The sequence below is a fragment of the Ailuropoda melanoleuca genome, chromosome 6 (assembly GCF_002007445.2).
Source record: "Ailuropoda melanoleuca isolate Jingjing chromosome 6, ASM200744v2, whole genome shotgun sequence".
NCBI classification, from domain to species: domain Eukaryota; kingdom Metazoa; phylum Chordata; class Mammalia; order Carnivora; family Ursidae; genus Ailuropoda; species Ailuropoda melanoleuca.
The window spans coordinates 17,060,377-17,079,476 of NC_048223.1; the positions used below are offsets into that span (position 1 = coordinate 17,060,377).

General features: G+C 35.5%; 1 protein-coding gene across 3 annotated transcripts in view; it reads left to right on the forward strand.

The window, feature by feature from the left end:
• The window catches only part of PIK3R4 (phosphoinositide-3-kinase regulatory subunit 4), a 74,175-nt gene that overhangs the window by 19,755 nt on the left and 35,320 nt on the right, over positions 1 to 19,100 (forward strand). For all 3 annotated transcript variants that reach the window (XM_011235410.3, XM_019808464.2, XM_019808465.2), the window contains 3 exons: positions 5,753 to 5,926; positions 9,748 to 9,893; positions 12,374 to 12,577. In XM_011235410.3, the coding sequence (XP_011233712.1) occupies positions 5,753 to 5,926; positions 9,748 to 9,893; positions 12,374 to 12,577 (524 nt within the window). The remainder of the gene's footprint in view (positions 1 to 5,752; positions 5,927 to 9,747; positions 9,894 to 12,373; positions 12,578 to 19,100) is intronic.

Genomic DNA, 19,100 nt, shown 5'->3' on the forward strand with positions numbered 1-19,100 from the left:
ACATTTTCACAATATTTTTCCAACCCATGATCATACAGTATCTTTCCATTTGTTTGTATGATCTTCAGCTTCTTTCATCAGTGTTTTATAGTTTTCAAAATCCAGTTTTTCACCTCCATAGTTAAATTTATTCCTAAATTCTTTTATTCTTTTCAGTGCAATTGCAGACAGAACAGTTTTCTTAATTTCTCTTTCTGCTGCTTTGTTATTAGTGTATAGATTTGCAAGATTTCTGTGTATTTTGTATCCTGCAATTTTACTGAATTTATTTATTTTAATAGTGTTTTGGTGAAGTCTTTAGAGCTTACTATATATAGAATCATGTTATCTGCAAATAGTGACAGTTTTACTTCTTCCTTACCAGTTTGGATGCCTTTTATTTCTTTTTCATGTCTAATTGCTGCAGCTTAGACTTCCATTAATATGTTGAATAAAAGTGGTGAGAGTGGACATCCTTGTCTTTTTCCTGTTCTTAGAGGAAAAGCTCTCAGTTTTTCACCATTGAGTATGATGTTAGCTGTGGGTTTTTTCTGTATGGCCTCTATTATGTTGAGGTATGTTTCCTTTAAACCCACTGTGTTGAGAGTTTTTATCATGAACAGATGTTAAATTTTGTCAAAATGCTTTTTCTGCATCTATTGAGATGACCATATAATTTTATTCTTTGGTTTACTAATGTGATGTATTGATTTGCAAATACTGAACCATCATTGCATCCCTGGAATAAATCCCACTTGATTGTGTGTGGTGAATGGTTTTTTTTTTTTTTTTAACGTATTGTTGAATGCTCATTGAATGGGTTGCTCACATTTTGTTGACGATTTTTGAATGTGTGTTTATCACAGATATTGGCCTACAGTTTTTTTTTTCTTTCTTTCTTTCTTTCATTCATTCATTCATTCATTCATTCATTGTGTCATTGTCTGGCTTTGGTATCAGGGTAATGCTGGCCCCATAGACTCTATTTGGAAGCTTTCCTTCCTCTTCTGTTTTTTGGAATAATTTGAGGAGAATAGGTATTAAATCTTCTTTGAATGTTTGGTAAAATTCACCTGTGAATCCATCTGGTTCTGGACTTTTGTTCTTTTGGAGGGGTTTTTTTTTTGGTTTGTTTTGTTCTTTTGTTTGTTTTGTTTTTGTTTTTGCTTTTTTTTTTTTTTTTTCTTAAAGATTTTATTTATTTGAAAGAGGCAGAGATAGCATGAGTTGGGAGACGGGGAGAGGGGAAGGGAGAGGGACAAGCAGACTCCATGCTGAGCAGGGAGCCCAGCTTGGCGCTCCAAAAACACATCTGAGCCGAAACCAAGAGTCAGCCACTTAACAGACTGAGCCACCCAGGTGCCCCTCTCTTTTGGAGTTTTTTGATTACTGATTCAGTTTCATTAATAGTAATTGGTCTGTTCAGATTTTTTATTTCTTCATGCCTTTATGCTATTTTTTTGAACAACCAACACTTTTTTATTTTTATTATTTTTTAATTTTTTATTTACTTATTTTTGTATAATAGTATATTTTTATTATGCTAGTTTTTAATTTTAAAATAATTTTTATTTTGTTTATAAAAGTAATACATGCTTGCTGTAGAAACTTTGGAAAATAAGAAGAAAATAAATCACCTCTAATCTTACAATCCTTTATGACCTCTATAAATGTTTTGGTGTTTTATTTCTGAAGGTCACTCCTCTTTCCATCCCATTTTGTCATCTTGTCATATATGTCATGAGGCACTGTTGTGTACATGGTAAGAGTAGGCACTCTGGAGCCAGACTGTTGGGTTCACGTTCTGGCTTTGTCATTTACTAATTGTGGTTTTTGGGGGAATCATGTAATCTCTTTTTTCCTTAGTTTCTGTATTTGTAAAATGGAAATAATACTAGTACCTATCTAGGGGCTCCAGGTTGGCTCAGTTGGTTAAGTGTCTGCATTCAGCTTGGGTCATGATCCCCAGTCCTGGGATCCAGCCCCGCTTCACTGCCTGCTCAGTGGGGAGCCTCCACCCCTCGCCCCGCTTTTGCGTGCACAGGTGGGCACTCTCTTTCTCTCTCTCAAATAAATAAAATCTTAAAAAAAATAGTAGTACCTATCTGTTGTGTTGTGAAGATAGAATGAATTAACATATGTAATAGTGCTGGGCACATAAGTATTGTGTATGTATTATATTACTTTTTGATCTTATTTTATTGTGTTTTAATTCTTTTTCTGGTAACATATATTCTAAGCATTTTCTCGTGTCATTAAAATTTTTTTGAAACCAGGGCACCTGGGTGACTCCGTTGGTTAAGTGTCTGCCTTCAGCTCAGGTCATGATCCCTGGGTCCTGGGATCAAGCCCCACATCAGGCTTCTTGCTCAGGAGTGAGCCTGCCTCTCCCTTTCCCTCTGCTTGTTGCTCCCCCTACTTGTGCTCTCTCTCTCTCTCAGATAAATAAATAAAATCTTAAAAAAATTTTTTTCAAACCATAATTTAATAGAGTAAGATATTCCATTATATGGTTTTACCAAAATTTATCACTTTTGGATATTTAAATTATTTTCATTTTTTTTCTTTCATATTAGAGATAATATTTTACATAAATATTTGCTTCTAATTATTTTCTCAGGATAGAAGTCTGAAATTTTAATTATTGGGTTAAAGAATATGAATATATTTTTAAAACTCCTGATACATTTTATAAGCTTTTCAAAAAACACTGTATCATTTTCCATTCTGATCAGCATTGTTTGACCATACTGCCTACCCTTTAGCATGGAATAGGCTTCAAATAATCCTTGCCTGTTGGTATGGTAAAATGATAACTTGTTTTGATGTATATTTCTCTGCTTATTTGTGGAGGTGAAAAACTTTCTCATGTTGATTACTCATTTGTACTTCTTATTCTATGAATTTTTTATTTATTATTTTGGCCCATTTTTTTTTTTTTTTGATGGCTGTATGCCTTTTTGAGGTTTTTGAGCCTTTCATAAATGTACATTAGCAACAACGTCCACAATAGTCAAACTGGAAGGAACTGAGATGCCCTTCAACAGACGAATGGATAAAGAAGATGCCCATATATACAATGGAATATTGCTCAGCCATCAGAAAGGGTGATTACCCAACGTTTTCATCAACATGGATGAAACTGGAGGAGATTATGCTAAGTGAAATAAGTCAAGCAGAGAAAGACAATTATCATATGGTTTCACTTGTAGAACATAAGGAATAGCACGGAGGACATTAGGAGAAGGAAGGGATGAGTGAAGGGGGAGAAATCAGGGGGCAATGAACCATGAGAGACTGTGGACTCCAGGAAACAAACTGAGGGTTTTAGAGGGGAGAAGGGTGGAGGGATGGGTTAGCCCAGTGATGGGCATTAAGAAGGGCACGTATTGCATGGAGCACTGGGTGTTCTACACAAATAATGAAACATGGAAGACTACATCAAAAACTAAGGATGTACTCTGTGGTGACTAACGTAACAAAATAAATAAATAAAAACATTAATTTTTAATCATTGGCAAATAGTTCTCTCAAGTAACTTGTTGGTTAATAATCTGTTGGGTGCACATCTTTTTTTTATTTATTTATCTATCTATCTATCTATCTATCTATCTATCTATCTATCTATCATCTATCTATCTATCAGAGAGAGAGACAGCCAGCGAGAGAGGGAGCACAGGGAGGGGGCGTGGGAGAGGAAGAAGCAGGCTCCCAGCAGAGGAGCCTGATGTGGGGCTCGATCCCAGAATGCCAGGATCACGCCCTCAGCTGAAGGCAGATGCTTAATGACTGAGCTACCCAGGAGCCCCACATCTTTTTTTTATAATGCTTTATTTTTCATACTTAACTGTTTAATTGAACTTTATTTTGGTCTGTGGTGTAAGATGAAATCTGATTTTCCTCAGAAAAATAATCAGTTTTCCTGACACTGTTAAAATATTTCATTTCTTTCCATTGATTAATGAAGCTTATGTTATGTGTTGCATGCTTATGTCTTTCAGTTTTAGTTTTCTCAGTATCTGTTCTATTCCCTCTATTCTAACCCTGTTATTATAATTATATCAGATTTATTATATCGTAATTTTTCTAGATTTATAAGCAACTTTAGTATCTGGTAGGTTAAGTTCCCCAGATGTCAGTCTTATTTTCCAAAGTGTTTTGAGCTATTTTGGCTCATTATACATTTCACCTTGTAAAGTTCCTAAATATAATCCACTGGAATTTTAGGTAGTATTTTTCCTTTTATTAAAGAAAAAATTTTTATAATTGCATTTCAATTATAGGAGAAATAACGCTTTTTTAAATTATCCAAAATCTGTAAACTAAAATGCCAATAGTTGGATTTTCCAGAAGTACTACTCTGGATTTTGTTTTTAGTTTGATGATATCTTCAGGTGTTTATTGCCATATCTCTAATATTTTTCTACTACTTTTAAGAATTTTTGACTTTAGACTTTATCTCTAGATTTTTTTCTATGCCATATGAGGATTTAACTCGTACCTTGTCCTGATCCCTCTTCTTCGATTTTGAGATGTAGGTCACTATTTTCAGTGCTTTAGTTTTTAGTGTGTTGTTTTTATAACTTTAAATAATTAAACCTACTTCTTATTGATCTACCTGATTTGGACTACAAGGAGATGAGTGCCCCTTTCCTTCTGTTTCTCCTTTGTTATTTGGTTATTTCAGCCAGTTATTAATTGACAGTCAACTAACAAGTGCATTGCATGGTTGATAATATTTATATTTTGTTCTGTAGTCATAATAAAGTCTTGTGCTTGTATAGATTATTCTGAAATTTCAAAGCAAAATTAACATGATTATGAGTGTGTAAATTTTATTGACTTTAGAACTAAGTAGTGTACTGTATTTGTTTCCCCACAGTTCTAATGCCATGACTTCTTTATCACTTGATGAAAATGTTTATGGTGGGATCAGTGGATTCTCCTTTCTGTCTTCTGCAGATTATTAAGGACATTGCACATTTTAATTTACTTTTTATTTATACCATTATTTTCTTGAACAATTTTTTGTTTGTTCTGGGGTTTCAGATTCCTTTGTTTTCCTTTCGAAAGAAATAAATCATCTTTACCTTGTCTGTAATATCAAGCTTCTTTCTTACCAGTTTTACCCATAGCTTGTAATCTCCATTTTTCTTTCTGTTAACATTTTTGAAATTTATTGGCTTTTTGTTCTAAGTTGACTGATTGATTTCTGAATCTTTGTTAGCTATTATCAGTTTATCCCCTTGAATTCCTGGGTTATATCTGTCATTTTTGTATATTCTGCATTTTTTTTTTTATTTTGCTGAAGAACATCCTCAAGATACTTTCTTAGGTAGGGTTGCCTAGGAAGTTAACCCAGATAGTCTTTGTGTGTTGCAAAATGACTTTTTTTTGTTCTCTTATTTTGTTGGCAGTTTAAGTATAAAATTTATTTCATAACTTTGGAGGTCTTGCTCTGTTGTGTTCTAGCCTCCATTGTTGCTAAAGATTATTTTGTGAAGGTTGTTTTCATTGTTCCTCTTTCCTTTTTGGGGACATATTTATCTTTTTCTAAGTTCATAAGATCTTTTTTTCCCGTTGGTTTTCCAGAATATCTTGGTGATTTGCTTTGGTGAGGATCTTTTTCATTTATTGTGCTGAGTAGGAAATGCAACGTCCTATTCTAGATTGTTGCTCAATATATTTGGGTTTTGTTTAATTTTATTGTTTAACTTAATAGCATTTGTACTTTCAGGTATAGAATAATCATGTAATGTTGCTTCTCTTTCAGGTGTTGCTGCGTATGTTGGTTGGCAAAGCTCCTCAATTCTCAAACCCCTGCTGCAACAAGGTCTTAGTGATGCTGAGGAATTTGTTATTGTTAAAGCTCTTAATGCCCTTACCTGTATGTGCCAGTTAGGGCTGCTACAAAAACCCCATGTCTATGAATTTGCCAGTGATATTGGTAAGTTTCTGTTTCTCCAAATTAGAAGGAGAAAATTAAGGGTGTCTTAAGAGAAATAACAGATGATAGAGCATTGTAAAAGTTCTAGGCAATATAGAGTCAGATTTTCAACTTTATTGTCCCTTGTGTGTGTGTGTCTGTATGTGTGCACACGTGTGTGCGTGTTCATGCATGCTTGCATGTGTGTAAGAGACAGGCAAACAAACAGGATCGTTTGGTCCTCTAGCCCAGCTTGGGATATATCTCTTTGTTTTTATCTGTAGTTGAGTCTTTAACTTGAAAAGTAGATTTATTTGTTTTGTTTTGTTTTTAACATGATGACGATAGTCTTTAACTGCTCTGAAGAGTCAACTTATTTTTTGAACAGTTGACCACCAGTTAAGAAGCTGAAATTGAATGCGCAGGATTGTCTATTGCACTGATTGCCACTTAAGAATTCATACTGCTGAAGTTACTACTGTTAACAATTTTATTAACCAGTGAAAAGAATTCATGTTTGACCTTTATAGCACTTAACTTATTTCCCTCAACTGAAAATTCAGAATAAGGACAAACAAATAAATACGACACTTTTTAAAATTAAGAATATTTGGAACTTTTAGTCTTTTTACTTCATTTTAAGAAAATAAGCAATATAAGATACTAAGTTGACTCTGTCCTGAGAGGACATGAAATCTTAGAAAATTGCCTTTTTTGGATAAAATGCTTAATTGCTGCTCAGTGCTTTGCCAAGGAAAATTAATAGAAAACGAAAATTGGTTAGATTTGGTTATAGGTTATTCTTGAGGCAGTCCTCAGAGAAATAAGACAAAGGAGTTATTATTTATTTTTGAGAAAGTAGGTACTTGCTTGTAGAGAAGTATAAAATTTCTGGAAGTTTTTAAGGCATGAATGTAGCTTTTTAAAAAATATTTGTGAAAAATTTAAGTGTATGGAGGTTTCTGATTTTACACTCTCATATCTTTGTTCTTTTAGTTTATGATTATGTTCAAAATAATTACAAATTTAAGAAATTGTTGAGTATTAGTACCACAACCATGATGAGAATCTCGATTACATTGTTTTGATTTTTCATATAAGCTATGGAGTGCCGTGTAGTGTAAGGGCAGATAACAGAAAGCAGTGTTTCCATAATAATATTAAGGAGAAAATGTATTGTCTTAACGTGCATATCTTGCTATATGGAATATTTTCCTGCTCATTTTCTTTTTCTGAATTCTCACATCAGTGCTTTATTTTTTCTCCGTGAAAGTGGCATTACCTTTGTGGGTCAAGTTTTTCTTGCCTTTGGCTCTGATCCTCCTTATTTTAATGAATATTCTCTGTATATAAATATGTACTTGTATGTTCTAATTTCATATAATACATTCCTTTTTTTTTTTTTTAAGACTTTATTTACTTAGAACATGAGTTGCGGGGGAGGGGTAGAGGGAGAGCAGGGAACTGAGCAGGGAACCCGATGCAGGTTTCCATCCCCCGACCCTGGGATCATGACCTGAGTGGAAGGCAGCCACTTAACCAGCTGAGCCACCCAGGCATCCCTCATATAATACATTTCTTCTGTTGCCTAATTACTTGGAAACTATTTTTGAGACTTAATGTAGCTTATAATTAGCATTTTATTTATCTAAATAATGGATGTCTATCGATTTTTAAGCAAAAATCATCATAAAGATAGTTTCTTATCCCTCTTCTCAAATTTTACAGAGATTTTTCTCTGTTCTGCTGTTTCTTGTCATTGATCATAGGCCGAACATATGGGACACTGTATCTTTAGTTTAGCTTCAAAATAAATGATTATCTTTAGGTATAGAATAAACTCAATATGGTACAACTTCTTGGATAGGGAACTCCCTTAGAACTGGAACTGAATTTGGTACTATCTGTGGGGGGGGACAAAGCTTTGCTGAAAAAAATCAAGTGAACAGTCATTGGTTGGCATTTTGAACTATTTCAAAGAAAAAACAGTTTTTAGTAACTTAGAAACACCTTTAAAACATGATAAACCATATACATCTCTGTTCTGTTTTTATGTGTAGTCTGTTGTAGTGATTATTAAAGGGATTAATGGTGGTGATAATGGAGGATCCCGCCATAGCACAAGGGATTAATGGTGGTGATTTTCTTGACAGTTTTGAAAAAAACTACACTCTTTCCACTTAGGTATTATGCATACTGCCCTTCCCTCATGCTTGTCCCCATATAATTGGAATGTATTGGATAGAGAAAAGATCAAGTACACTGTTTTATAGGAAATCCTCTTGAGTGTTTGAGGTTCTTTTTTTATATCAGCTACTTACTGATATAATGATGCTGTACGACAGTCAACCATAAAATCTCAGTAAATGCTTTAGTAACGTTCTCATCATGAATGTGTGGGCTGTATGGGTGGCTCTGCTTTAGGCTTTGTATTTCCAGATTGTGGTTACAGTGGTCCATCTGTCTCATTCTGGTGTCCATGTTAGGTGGGCAGCAGTTTCTTGGGTTATGTTCTAGGTGATGGCAGAAGCATGAGACAGCAAGCCTTGCTATGTAGCACATTTCAGGCCTCTGTTAGTGTTGTATCTGCTAATATCCCATTGGCCAGAGCAGGTCGATATGACTGAGCTAAAAGCAAGAGGCAGAAAAGTACCCTTTGTATACTGTGAGCTCATGGCAAAGAGTGTGGTTGTGTAAAATAATGTAAAGAATTGAGACCAATAATTCAGGCTCATACAGTGCCTAACTCCTTTCTGCCAAGTCATTTTGGGTGTAGCTACTTTCTGGAGGTTTTTCAATATTTTTCCAGTCCTCATTTTGCCTGTTGTCAAAGGGAAGCTACCAACCCTCCTTTGTTGTTATATCAGAGGCTGCATGGTGCTTATGAAATAATCAAAACCTCCTTCATGTGTGATTAATTGGAAATGGGAGAACTTCAGACACAGATACTTTGAACAAATTTTTTCACCTTCTCCTTTTTATATAAGTGATGTTAGTGTATGACAGTGTTTTTACTTCTTTTTTACCCTAAACTTCTTGTAAAAATAACATCCTCTAAATGCTGATGTTTTAGCATACTCAGAACAAATTATATATATATATATTTTTTTCTTTTAGAAGTTTTATTCTAAATCAGGGGTTTAAAAGTTTGAATTTTATTCTAAATCTTACTTTGATTAGTTGAAGTCATTTATTTTTAGGTGTAATACACAAGATAGTTAAAAGGGGTGAAAAGACATTCATTTACTTTTCTGGTTTAATATATTTTTTTTCATTTTTATTTTTTAAATATTTTATTAGACAGAGAGCAGGGCGAGAGAGAGAGAGAGAGTACGAGCTGGGGTGAGGGGCAAAGGGAGAGGGACAAGCAGACTCGCTGAGCAGGGAGCCCCATGCTGGACTCGATCCCAAGACCCTGAGATCATGACCTGAGCTGAAGGCAGACGCTTAACTGACTGAGCCACCTAGGCATCCCTAATCTTATATTTTAAACTCTTTAAGAATGGGCATCATATTTTCTGCCTTTAGTTTGTATTCATAATGCCTTGTGAATGAATTTATGAATGACGTATTAGATTTGATCAAACCTTTTCATTAAAAAAAGTCAGGTATAGCTCTTTTATTCTTTTATAGTATTATTGCTGATGTTTATGATAGAGAATATTATTAGTTATGTTGAGTTTATGTCATAGGATAATTGAGTATGTGAAGACAGCTGATAGTAACATTGTGATATAATCACTTTATTGGTTGTGTTATAAAGTGCAAATTTGTTTATCCCAATAGTTTGAAACTATTTATGAACATGGTTTAAATCCATACCTTTTTCTTTTCCTGTTTAGCCCCATTTCTGTGTCATCCCAATCTATGGATACGCTATGGTGCTGTAGGATTTATCACAGTAGTAGCTCATCAAATAAGTACAGCTGATGTATACTGCAAACTGATGCCTTACCTTGACCCATATATTACTCAACCAATAATACAGGTATGCTTGTTCCAACTGGGAGTCAGTCCTCTCCAAATTGTACGCCTTAAAAAAAGGTTTAGAAATTCCTATTTTTATTTAAATTTTTAAAGATTTAAATTGGGCTACAGCATTTTCACATTCCTTTAAGCTAGTTAATGTTAATGGAACAAACAGTGCTGAAGGTGAGAAAAGTTCAAGAGACCATTGTGTTATACATCATGTTATGCATAATATAGCACTCAGTAGTTCATGCTTTATTTTCTTATGTGCAGTGTTGTAAAACATGTACTATTAAAGTGAAATATAGTGGAAATGTATAATGACGGGCCCCTACTTTTATTGTAAAAAGTATAACTGATTTTAGCCCAAGTCAGCATTTATAATAAATTGGAGAAAGCCTTTTACAGATGTTCGTTTTTTTGGACCACCAACTGGTTCTGGTTTCTTTTCTGTTCTTTTTCATTTTTTTTTTAACCTGATCTTTTAAAATCTGATTTAATCTTTTTTTAATCTAATGACTTGTGGCCCCCTCCTCTCTTCCCAGTATAGCATAAACTTCAGGTTTTTGGTTTGTATAAAGCAGTCATTTACGCAACTTGTCAGTGCTTACATCTTTTATCTTCCTAGAAAGCTGAGTATCAAAAATATCTAAATTGAGTGAACTGTTGAGAGATGATTCTGGCTGCTAAAATATTCTGAAATATCCTTTTTTTTTTTTTTTTTTTTTTTTTACTAAAACTCTTAATTCCTTTTTGCAAATTCACATGCTTCTAGCTTCTGCTACTTTTATATTCCAACGTACCTTCCCTTTGGTTGGAGAAAATGACCTTGGATGTATTCTGGAAATGAGGCGGCTTTGGCTGTGCCTTCCATCCTTTTCCCCATAGATTCATCCTTTTCTGGGGATCATCATTCTTATTTCATAGTTTGTAGAATTTTTAATTTTTTATCTCAGCAAATTATATATATATGAAAGGTGGATAATATTATTGAAAAATATGCCTTTTTCATTCATTCATTAATTATTTTAAAAAGCTTATTTATTTTAGTAGTATCTCAGCACCCAACATGGGGCTCAAACTCATGACCCCAAGATCAAGTGTCACATGCTCTTCCAACTGCGCCAGCCAGGAGCCCCAGCCTTTTTAATTTTTTAATTTTTAATTTTTTTATATTTTTATTTTTTAAAAGATTTTATTTATTCATTTGACAGAGAGAGGGAGAGAGAGCACACAAGCAGGGGATGCAGCAGGCAGGGAGAGAGGGAGAAGCAGGCTTTTCATTGAGCAGGGAGCCCGATGCGGGGCTTAGTCCCAGGACCCTGGGATCATGACCTGAGCTGAAGGCAGACTCTTAACTGACCCACGTGCCCCAGTTTCCTTTAAAGTTTCATAAGTGTTCTTGGAAATCTGGTCTAGGGATTCTTACTACTTTTGGCTATTTATTCCATTTAGAAGTTTGTTTATTAAACTCTTTTATAACACAATGTAGAGAAAGTATCCCTAGTAATTAAAAATTGCATGCATTTGTAATAACTTAGTGGTGGCTTAGTGTAATAAATCTAACATTAAAAAAATCTGACATTAGGTAGTTTCTTTAGAGCTCTACACCACTCTTTGTTTTCTCAGGAATATATATATATATATTTTATATACATATGTAATATGCATATATTCCCCCCTCAGGAATATATATATATTTCTCAGAAATATAAATATAAATATATATATATATACACACACACACACACATCTATTTTTTGGGGGGGTATCCATTGCTTTATTTTTTGAAAGGCCAGGATTGGGAGTTGAGAGGCTAATTATCCGTATGCTTCATAAATCTTGCCTTTCTTCAGTTTGGATTAGACAAAAGCTACCCTTTTGTGCTGGTTTCTGCAGGCTGGCTTACCAGGTAGTTAAATATGTCTAAAGAAAACGCTCTTTGTTGTGGTTAGTATGCTCATCCTTTTTATTATATATCCATTGACAAGGAGGGTGTTCTTGGGATAATACAAGGAAGGATTCCATGAACTCCGTGGAGAGAGTAATGTTTTAGAAGGGGTTGAAGCTACTGGGAAATGTGCTGACTGCTGGGCAGCCCTGTGACTGTTGAGCATCTTTTCTTGGTCAGTACCTGCTGGCTGTTAGACCTGTGCGCCACAGGTACTTTTTTGATCTAGGAGGTCATCTGACATTTTGGCATCCAGAAGAAGTCTCTGTCATTTTCTAAATTTTTCTAGCCTGGGTATATACTGTTATTCTTCCAGTACGGAAGACACAGATTTGTACTCATGTGCTAACAATGTAGAGAAAAACCTTAGCTTAAAGGTCACTAGTATTCTTTTTTCTTCTAAGCAAAAATTGCAGATGTTGTTATCTCCCATTTTCTTAGAAAATAAATACCTATATTAACTTTGTACAGGTTGTATTTACTGAATATGAAAATAACTGTACTATGTGTTGTATCTTTGGCTGATTCTTTTTATTTTCCTAATATAGATTGAAAGAAAACTTGTTCTACTCAGTGTTTTAAAAGAGCCAGTAAGTCGTTCTATATTTGATTATGCTTTGAGGTCTAAAGATATCACTAGCTTGTTCAGACATCTTCACATGCGCCAGAAGAAACGGAATGGGTCTCTTCCTGACTGCCCTCCACCGGAGGACCCCGCCATAGCACAGCTTCTGAAGAAATTGCTCTCACAGGTTGTATCACCTTTCTGAAATCCTATGTTTAAGCACAAATTTCATAAAAACATTCAAGCATCCATTTAGTTATTAAAAATACTTTTGGTTGATTGGGTTGCATCATAACAAATGAGTAAATAAACCTGGCAAATATCATATACATTTGCCTTGGCATCTAGGAGCAACTAGGATGATGAGAAGACATTGGTTTGAGTTAAGTAAGGAATCACAGTAGACCTATTAAGTTTCTTTTGTGATTATTGCCTATATAAATAAGGGAGAGAATAGATATAATCTTAAATTTGAGTAATATTCTTGATTCAGTTCCATATTTCACACAAAAAGAAAGAAGAAAAAAAATTCAATTAGAAGAAACATTGCAGAGCACAGATGCAGGACAGAAAGATCCTGGTTTATTTCAGTCCAGATTTAGAGAGTTCTCACTATATGCAAACAGCTGAAATAACTGGGATTTATAATACATCTTAGATTGAATAAACCAGTCACTACTGTATATTAAAAGCCTATGAATTTGGATCAATTAACAACTTGTTAGAACTAGGAAGTAATCTTTTTATTATACTTGAAATTAGTAAGGCCTCTTTAGAAATAGTCCAGATTCAGTGTCCTGTTTTGAAAGGGATATATGGAACTTAAAGAATTCAAGATAGAAATGAAAATGGTTAGAAATAAAGAATACTGTTTCTGAATAAATGCTCCATGAGCTAGAAAGCAAATGAGAGATAACTTAAATGACTGTCTTTAAGTCTATAGGACATTTTGGTTAAGAGAATACTTGTCAATCACGTCTTATCTAACAAGAAGATGAGAAAATGCTTCAGCTGGCAGAATTTGATAAGTTTGAAGATATAAATCCTTTCTTGTCTTGAACTAGTCACTGAATATCCAGTGCTGTTTCATGCTCCTTTGTTGGTTTGGGTGATTGAATATTGGACCAGGCTCCCTGGTCAATAACCATTTTGGTTCTTCTGGGTCTCAATTTGCCTGGAGGCTGGAGCTGCCTCTTAATGTCCCTTCTAGGCCAGTGGTTCTATTTCCTGTATTTTAGAAGACTTAATTTGATGTGACTTGAATTACCAAAGAGCTTTTTCTTTGGGTTGTCTTTTAACCTTGGCTCGTACATTAGAACGTATTTTATATTTTAGAAAGCAATTTATGGAAAATTGGATATTGAATCACATTTTCCTGTTGTTTCTCTTGAGTAAGTAATCCTTATCAAAAAGATTTCAACATGCAATAAAAACCACCCCAATTTAGATGTTTCTTTGGGCTTAGGTGATGTGATTCTTTGTATTTCTCTCTCTTACAGATTCTATATATTAAATTAAAAGCTTCTATACTAAAATTTCATTGTAAGTCATTAGTTACTTAGGGCCACTCTAGCCCCCAGTTCTTGCTTTTCACCTTGCTGTGTGTTTAGGTTTTGCCATTGCCATGGGTAAAAGGAGGGAGGGGGAAGGAGCAGTTTCCATAGCCTTTTTACTTTCTGCTTCCTACTGTTCTAAATGCTTCTACCATTGCTGCTTCCACAGCCAGCCCTCATTATTGGGTACCATGATGAAATCAGTAAAACGTATTCCTCTGAAATGGTAGTGCTTGATGTATTCATTTATCTGTCATTCGTACCCTCATTTGTATGGGGAAAGAGGACCATGTTTTCTCTGGTTTTATGTTGTTTCTGTTAACAGCAGTTTTAGGAGACTCCTAAGGGTTAGCAGTACTCTGTTTCAAGGGACAGGTGCTACTAGTAGGAGAGAGAACAGGCCAGAGTCTCTGAGGTCCTCAGAAGTAACAGCAGAAGATTACCAGCTTCCATTTTTTGAGGACTTACAATGAGACTACTACTGTAGTTGGTGGTTTCCATATTTTGTGACCATCTTTATGTAATAAGCTTGAACAACAGGTGTTATCCCCATTTTATAGTTAAGAAAACTGTGACTTAATGTTGAGTTGCCTATCAGTAAGCTTCAAAGTTGACATTGGAACTAAACCCATCTAACTCCTTTATTATGCCACTTTTTTTAAAGTTAATTTATTTGTTGGAGAGAGAGTGCGCGCTCACAAGCAGGGGGAGTGGCAGGCAGAAGGAAAAGTGGGCTCCCCGCCGAGCAGGGAGCCCGATGCAGGCCTTGAACCCAGGACCCTGGTATCATGACCTGAGCTGAAGGCAGATGCTTAACAGACTAAGCCACCCAGGTGTCTCGTTCACCATGCCATCTTGCTTCAAAATAAAGGACAGGGAGCTAAGGCTGCGAGGCTTGCTTAAGTTTTTTATGGTCTTAGGTAGAGTCCATATGCAGTTCATCTTCTCCAGCCCCTTGCATGCCTTTTGTCTGCCTTCACTTCATTTTGGTCCCTGCACTACTTGAGTTTCTTGGGATTACTCGCAAAGGCTTGGAGTCAGGGGAGACTTTGGAGGTAGGAATTGAGTCCCTGTTCCTAATGTCAGGGATACAGAGGGAAGGATGCTTTTAGCCTCTACAAATGGGAATTCTGAATGCTCCTACAACATATTTTTTAATTGGGGTTTTACAGTGCTCTTTTGTATAGGACTGCACTTGAGATACATCATGGGTGAAATAGGCTTCACTAGACCAGCCTAGTATTGTTTCTATGGGAGATTATGCTCAGGGTTCTGGATAATAGACTTTTAAAGTACACTTTGGAACATATGGAAGTTAGAATCTGCCTGAACTCCAGATTTTCAATAGAACTTACCATCTGGAGGTGATACATGGCAGGGCTATTTTAGAATCACATCTACAAGAGCTCTCTGTTTTATTTGTATTCATTTGATCATGCACTAATACAGAATAATAATATTCTGATTTCACTCCTTTAAAAAATGACAAATATTAAATTTTTTTTTATTTTAATTTTTTTAAAGATTATTTATTTATTTGACCGAAAGAGAGCGAGCGAACACCAAGCAGAGGGAGCAACGGGCAGAGGGAGAGGGAGAAGCAGGCTCCCTGCCGGGCAGGGAGCCTGATGCAGGGCTTGATCCCAGGACTCCAGGATCACGACCCGAGCTGAAGGCAGCTGCTTAACTGAGTGAGCCACCCAGGCGCCCCATAAATTTTTAATTTTTTAATGATTTTTATTTTAATACTTTTTGATTGGTAGTATAGACTCAAGGTGTAAAATTGAAAAGATATAGGAAAATCTATAGTAGAATAGGTTTTCCTATAATCCCTGATCCCCAGCCACCCAGTTTCTTTCTCTGTTGATTGTGAATTTGAGGTTGTTAGAGCGCTGAATTCCTTTATATGGTGTCAGATTGTTGTGTTGTACAATTAAGTTACTTGGAATGAATTTGATCCTTTTAAGCCTCGTCTTTTTTTTTTTTTAAATTTTAAATCCAGTATAGTTAACATACAGTGTTATCTTAGTTTCAGGTGTACAGTATAGTGATTCAACAATTCTGTACATTATCCCCTGCTCATCAAGATAAGTGTACTCTTAATTTTCTTCACCTATTTCACCCATCCTTCCCATCCCCCACCTCCCCTCCAGTAATCATCAGTTCTCTGTAGTTAAGAGTCTGTTTTTTGATTTGTCTCTCTTTTTTTCTATGTTTGTTTGTTTTGTTTCTTAAATTCTGTGTATGAGTGAAATCATATGAAATTTGTCTTTCTCTGGCTTCTTTCACTTCGCATTACATTCTTTAGATCTATCCGTGTTGTTGCAAATGACAAGATTTCATTCTTTTTAATGGCTGAGTAATATTCCATTGTATATATATACCATATCTTCTTTATCCATTCATCTCTCAGTGGACACTTGGGCTGCTTCTAAATTTTGGCTATTATAAATAATGCTGCAATAAACATAAGGGTGCATATATCTTTTCGAATTTGTTTTTTTATATTCTTTTGGCAAATACACCGTAATGGAATTACTGGATCATATGAGTAGTTCTAGTTTTAATTTTTTAAATTTTATTTTACATTTTTTCCCCTTATTTTATTTTTTGAAATTTTTTTTTTATTATTAACATATAATGTATTATTTGTTTCAGGGGTATAGGTCTGTGATTCATCAATCTTACACAATACATAGCGCTCACCACAACACATACCCTCCCCAGTGTCCATCACCCAGCCACCCCATCCCTCCCACCCTCTTCCACTCCAGCAACCCTCAGTTTGTTTCCTGAGATTAGGAGTCTCTTATGGTTTGTCTCCCTCTTTGGTTTCATCTTGTTTCATTTTTTCCTCTCTTCCCCTATGATCCTCTGTCTTGTTTCTCAAATCCCGCTGTCAGTGAGATCATATGATAATTATCTTTCTCTGATGGACTTATTTCGCTTTGCATAATACCCTCTAGTTCCATCCACCTCGTTGCAAATGGTAAGACTTCATTTTTTTTTGATGGCTGCATAATATTCTGTTGTGTGTGTGGTGTATACCACATCTTTATCCATTCATCTGTCGATGGACATCTGGGCCCTTTCCATAGTTTGGCTGTTGTGGATGTTGCTGCTATAAACATTGGGGCACAGGTGCCCCTTTGGATTACTACATTTGTATCTTTGGGGTAAATACCCAGTAGTGCAATTGCTGGGTTGTAGGGTAGCTCTATTTTCAACTTCTTGAGGAACGTCCATAGTGTTTTCCAGAGTGACTGCCCCAGCTTGCATTCCCACCAACAGTGTAGGAGGATTCCCCTTTCTCCACATCCTTGCCAACATCTGTCGTTTCCTGACTTGTTAATTTTAGCCTTTCTGACTGGTGTAGGGTGGTATCTCATTGTGGTTTTGATTTGTATTTCCATGATACCAAGTGATGTTGAGCACTTTTTCATGTGTCTATTGGCCATATCGACGTCTTCCTTGCAGAAATGTCTGTTCATGTCTTCTGCCCATTTCTTGATTGGATTATTTATTCCTTGGGTGTCGAGTTTGATAAGTTCTTTGTAGATTTTGGATACTAGCCCTTTATCTGATATGTCATTTGCAAGTATCTTCTCCCATTCTTTCAGTTATCTTTTGGTTTTGTTGACTGTTTCCATTCTGTGCAAAAGATTTTTATCTTGATGAAGTCCCAGTAGTTATTTTTGCCCTTTCTTCCCTTGCTTTTGGAGATGTGTCTAGGAAGAAGTTGCTGAGGCTGCGGTCAAAGAGGTTGCAGCCTGTGTTCTCCTCAAGGATTTTGATGGATTCCTGTCTCACATTGAGGTCTTTCATCCATTTTGAGTCTATTTTTGTATATGGTATAAGAAAATGGTCCAGTTTCATTCTTTGCATGTGGCTGTCCAGTTTTCCCAAAACCATTTATTGAAGAAACTGTCTTTTTTTCCTTTGGATGTTCTTTCCTGCTTTGTTGAAGATTAGTTGATCATAAGAGTTGAGAGTCCATTTCTGAGTTCTCTATCCTGTTCATTGATCTATGTCTGTTTTTGTGCTGGTACCATACTGTCTTGATGATTACAGCTTTGTAATAGAGCTTGAAGTCTAGAATTGTGATGCCACCAGCTTTGGTTTTCTTTCTTTTTTTTTTTTTTAATAATATTTATTTTGTTATATTAGTCACCGTACAGTACATCCCCAGTTTTTGCTGCGATGTTCCATGATTCATTATTTGCGTATAACACCCAGTGCACCATGCTTTTCTTTTTCAACGTTCTTCTGGCTATTCGGGGTCTTGTTCTGGCTCTATACAAATTTTAGGATTATTTGTTCCATTTCTGTGAAAAAAGTTGATGGTATTTTGATAGGGATTGCATTGAATGTGTAGATTGCTATAGATAGCATAGACATTTTCATAATCTTTGTTCTTCCAATCCATGGACATGAAATGTTTTTCCATTTCTTTGTGTCTTCCTCAATTTCCTTTCTGTAGTTTTCTGAGTACAGATCCTTTGCCTCTTTGGTTAGGTTTATTACTAGGTACCTTATTGGTTTTCGGTGCAGTTGTAAATGGGATCAACTCCTTAATTTCTCTTTCTTCTGCCTTGTTGGTGTATAGAAGTCTAACTGATTTCTGTGCATTGATTTTATATCCTGCCACTTTACTGAATTCCTGTAGGAGTTCTAGCAGTTTTGGGGTGGAGTCTTTTGGATTTTCCATGTAAAGTATCATGTCACCTGCAAAGAGTGAGAGTTTGACTTATTCTTTGCCAACTTGGATGCCTTTTATTTCTTTTTATTGTCTGATTGTTGAGGCTAGGACTTCTAGTACTGTGTTGAACAGCAGTGGTGATAGTGGATATCCCTGCCGTGTTCCTGACCTTAGGGGAAAAGCTCTCAGTTTTTTCCCATTGAGAATAATATTCGCTGTGGGTTTTTCATAGATGGCTTTTATGATATTGAGGTATGGTCCTTCTATCCCTACACTGTGAAGAGTTTTAATCAAGAAAGGGTGCTGTACTTTGTCAAATGCTTTCTCTGCATTTATTGAGAGGATCATATGGTTCTTGTCTTTTATTTTTTATTTTTTAAGATTTTATTTATTTATTTGACAGAGATAGAGACAGCCAGCAAGAGAGGGAACACAAGCAGGGGAAGTGGGAGAGGAAG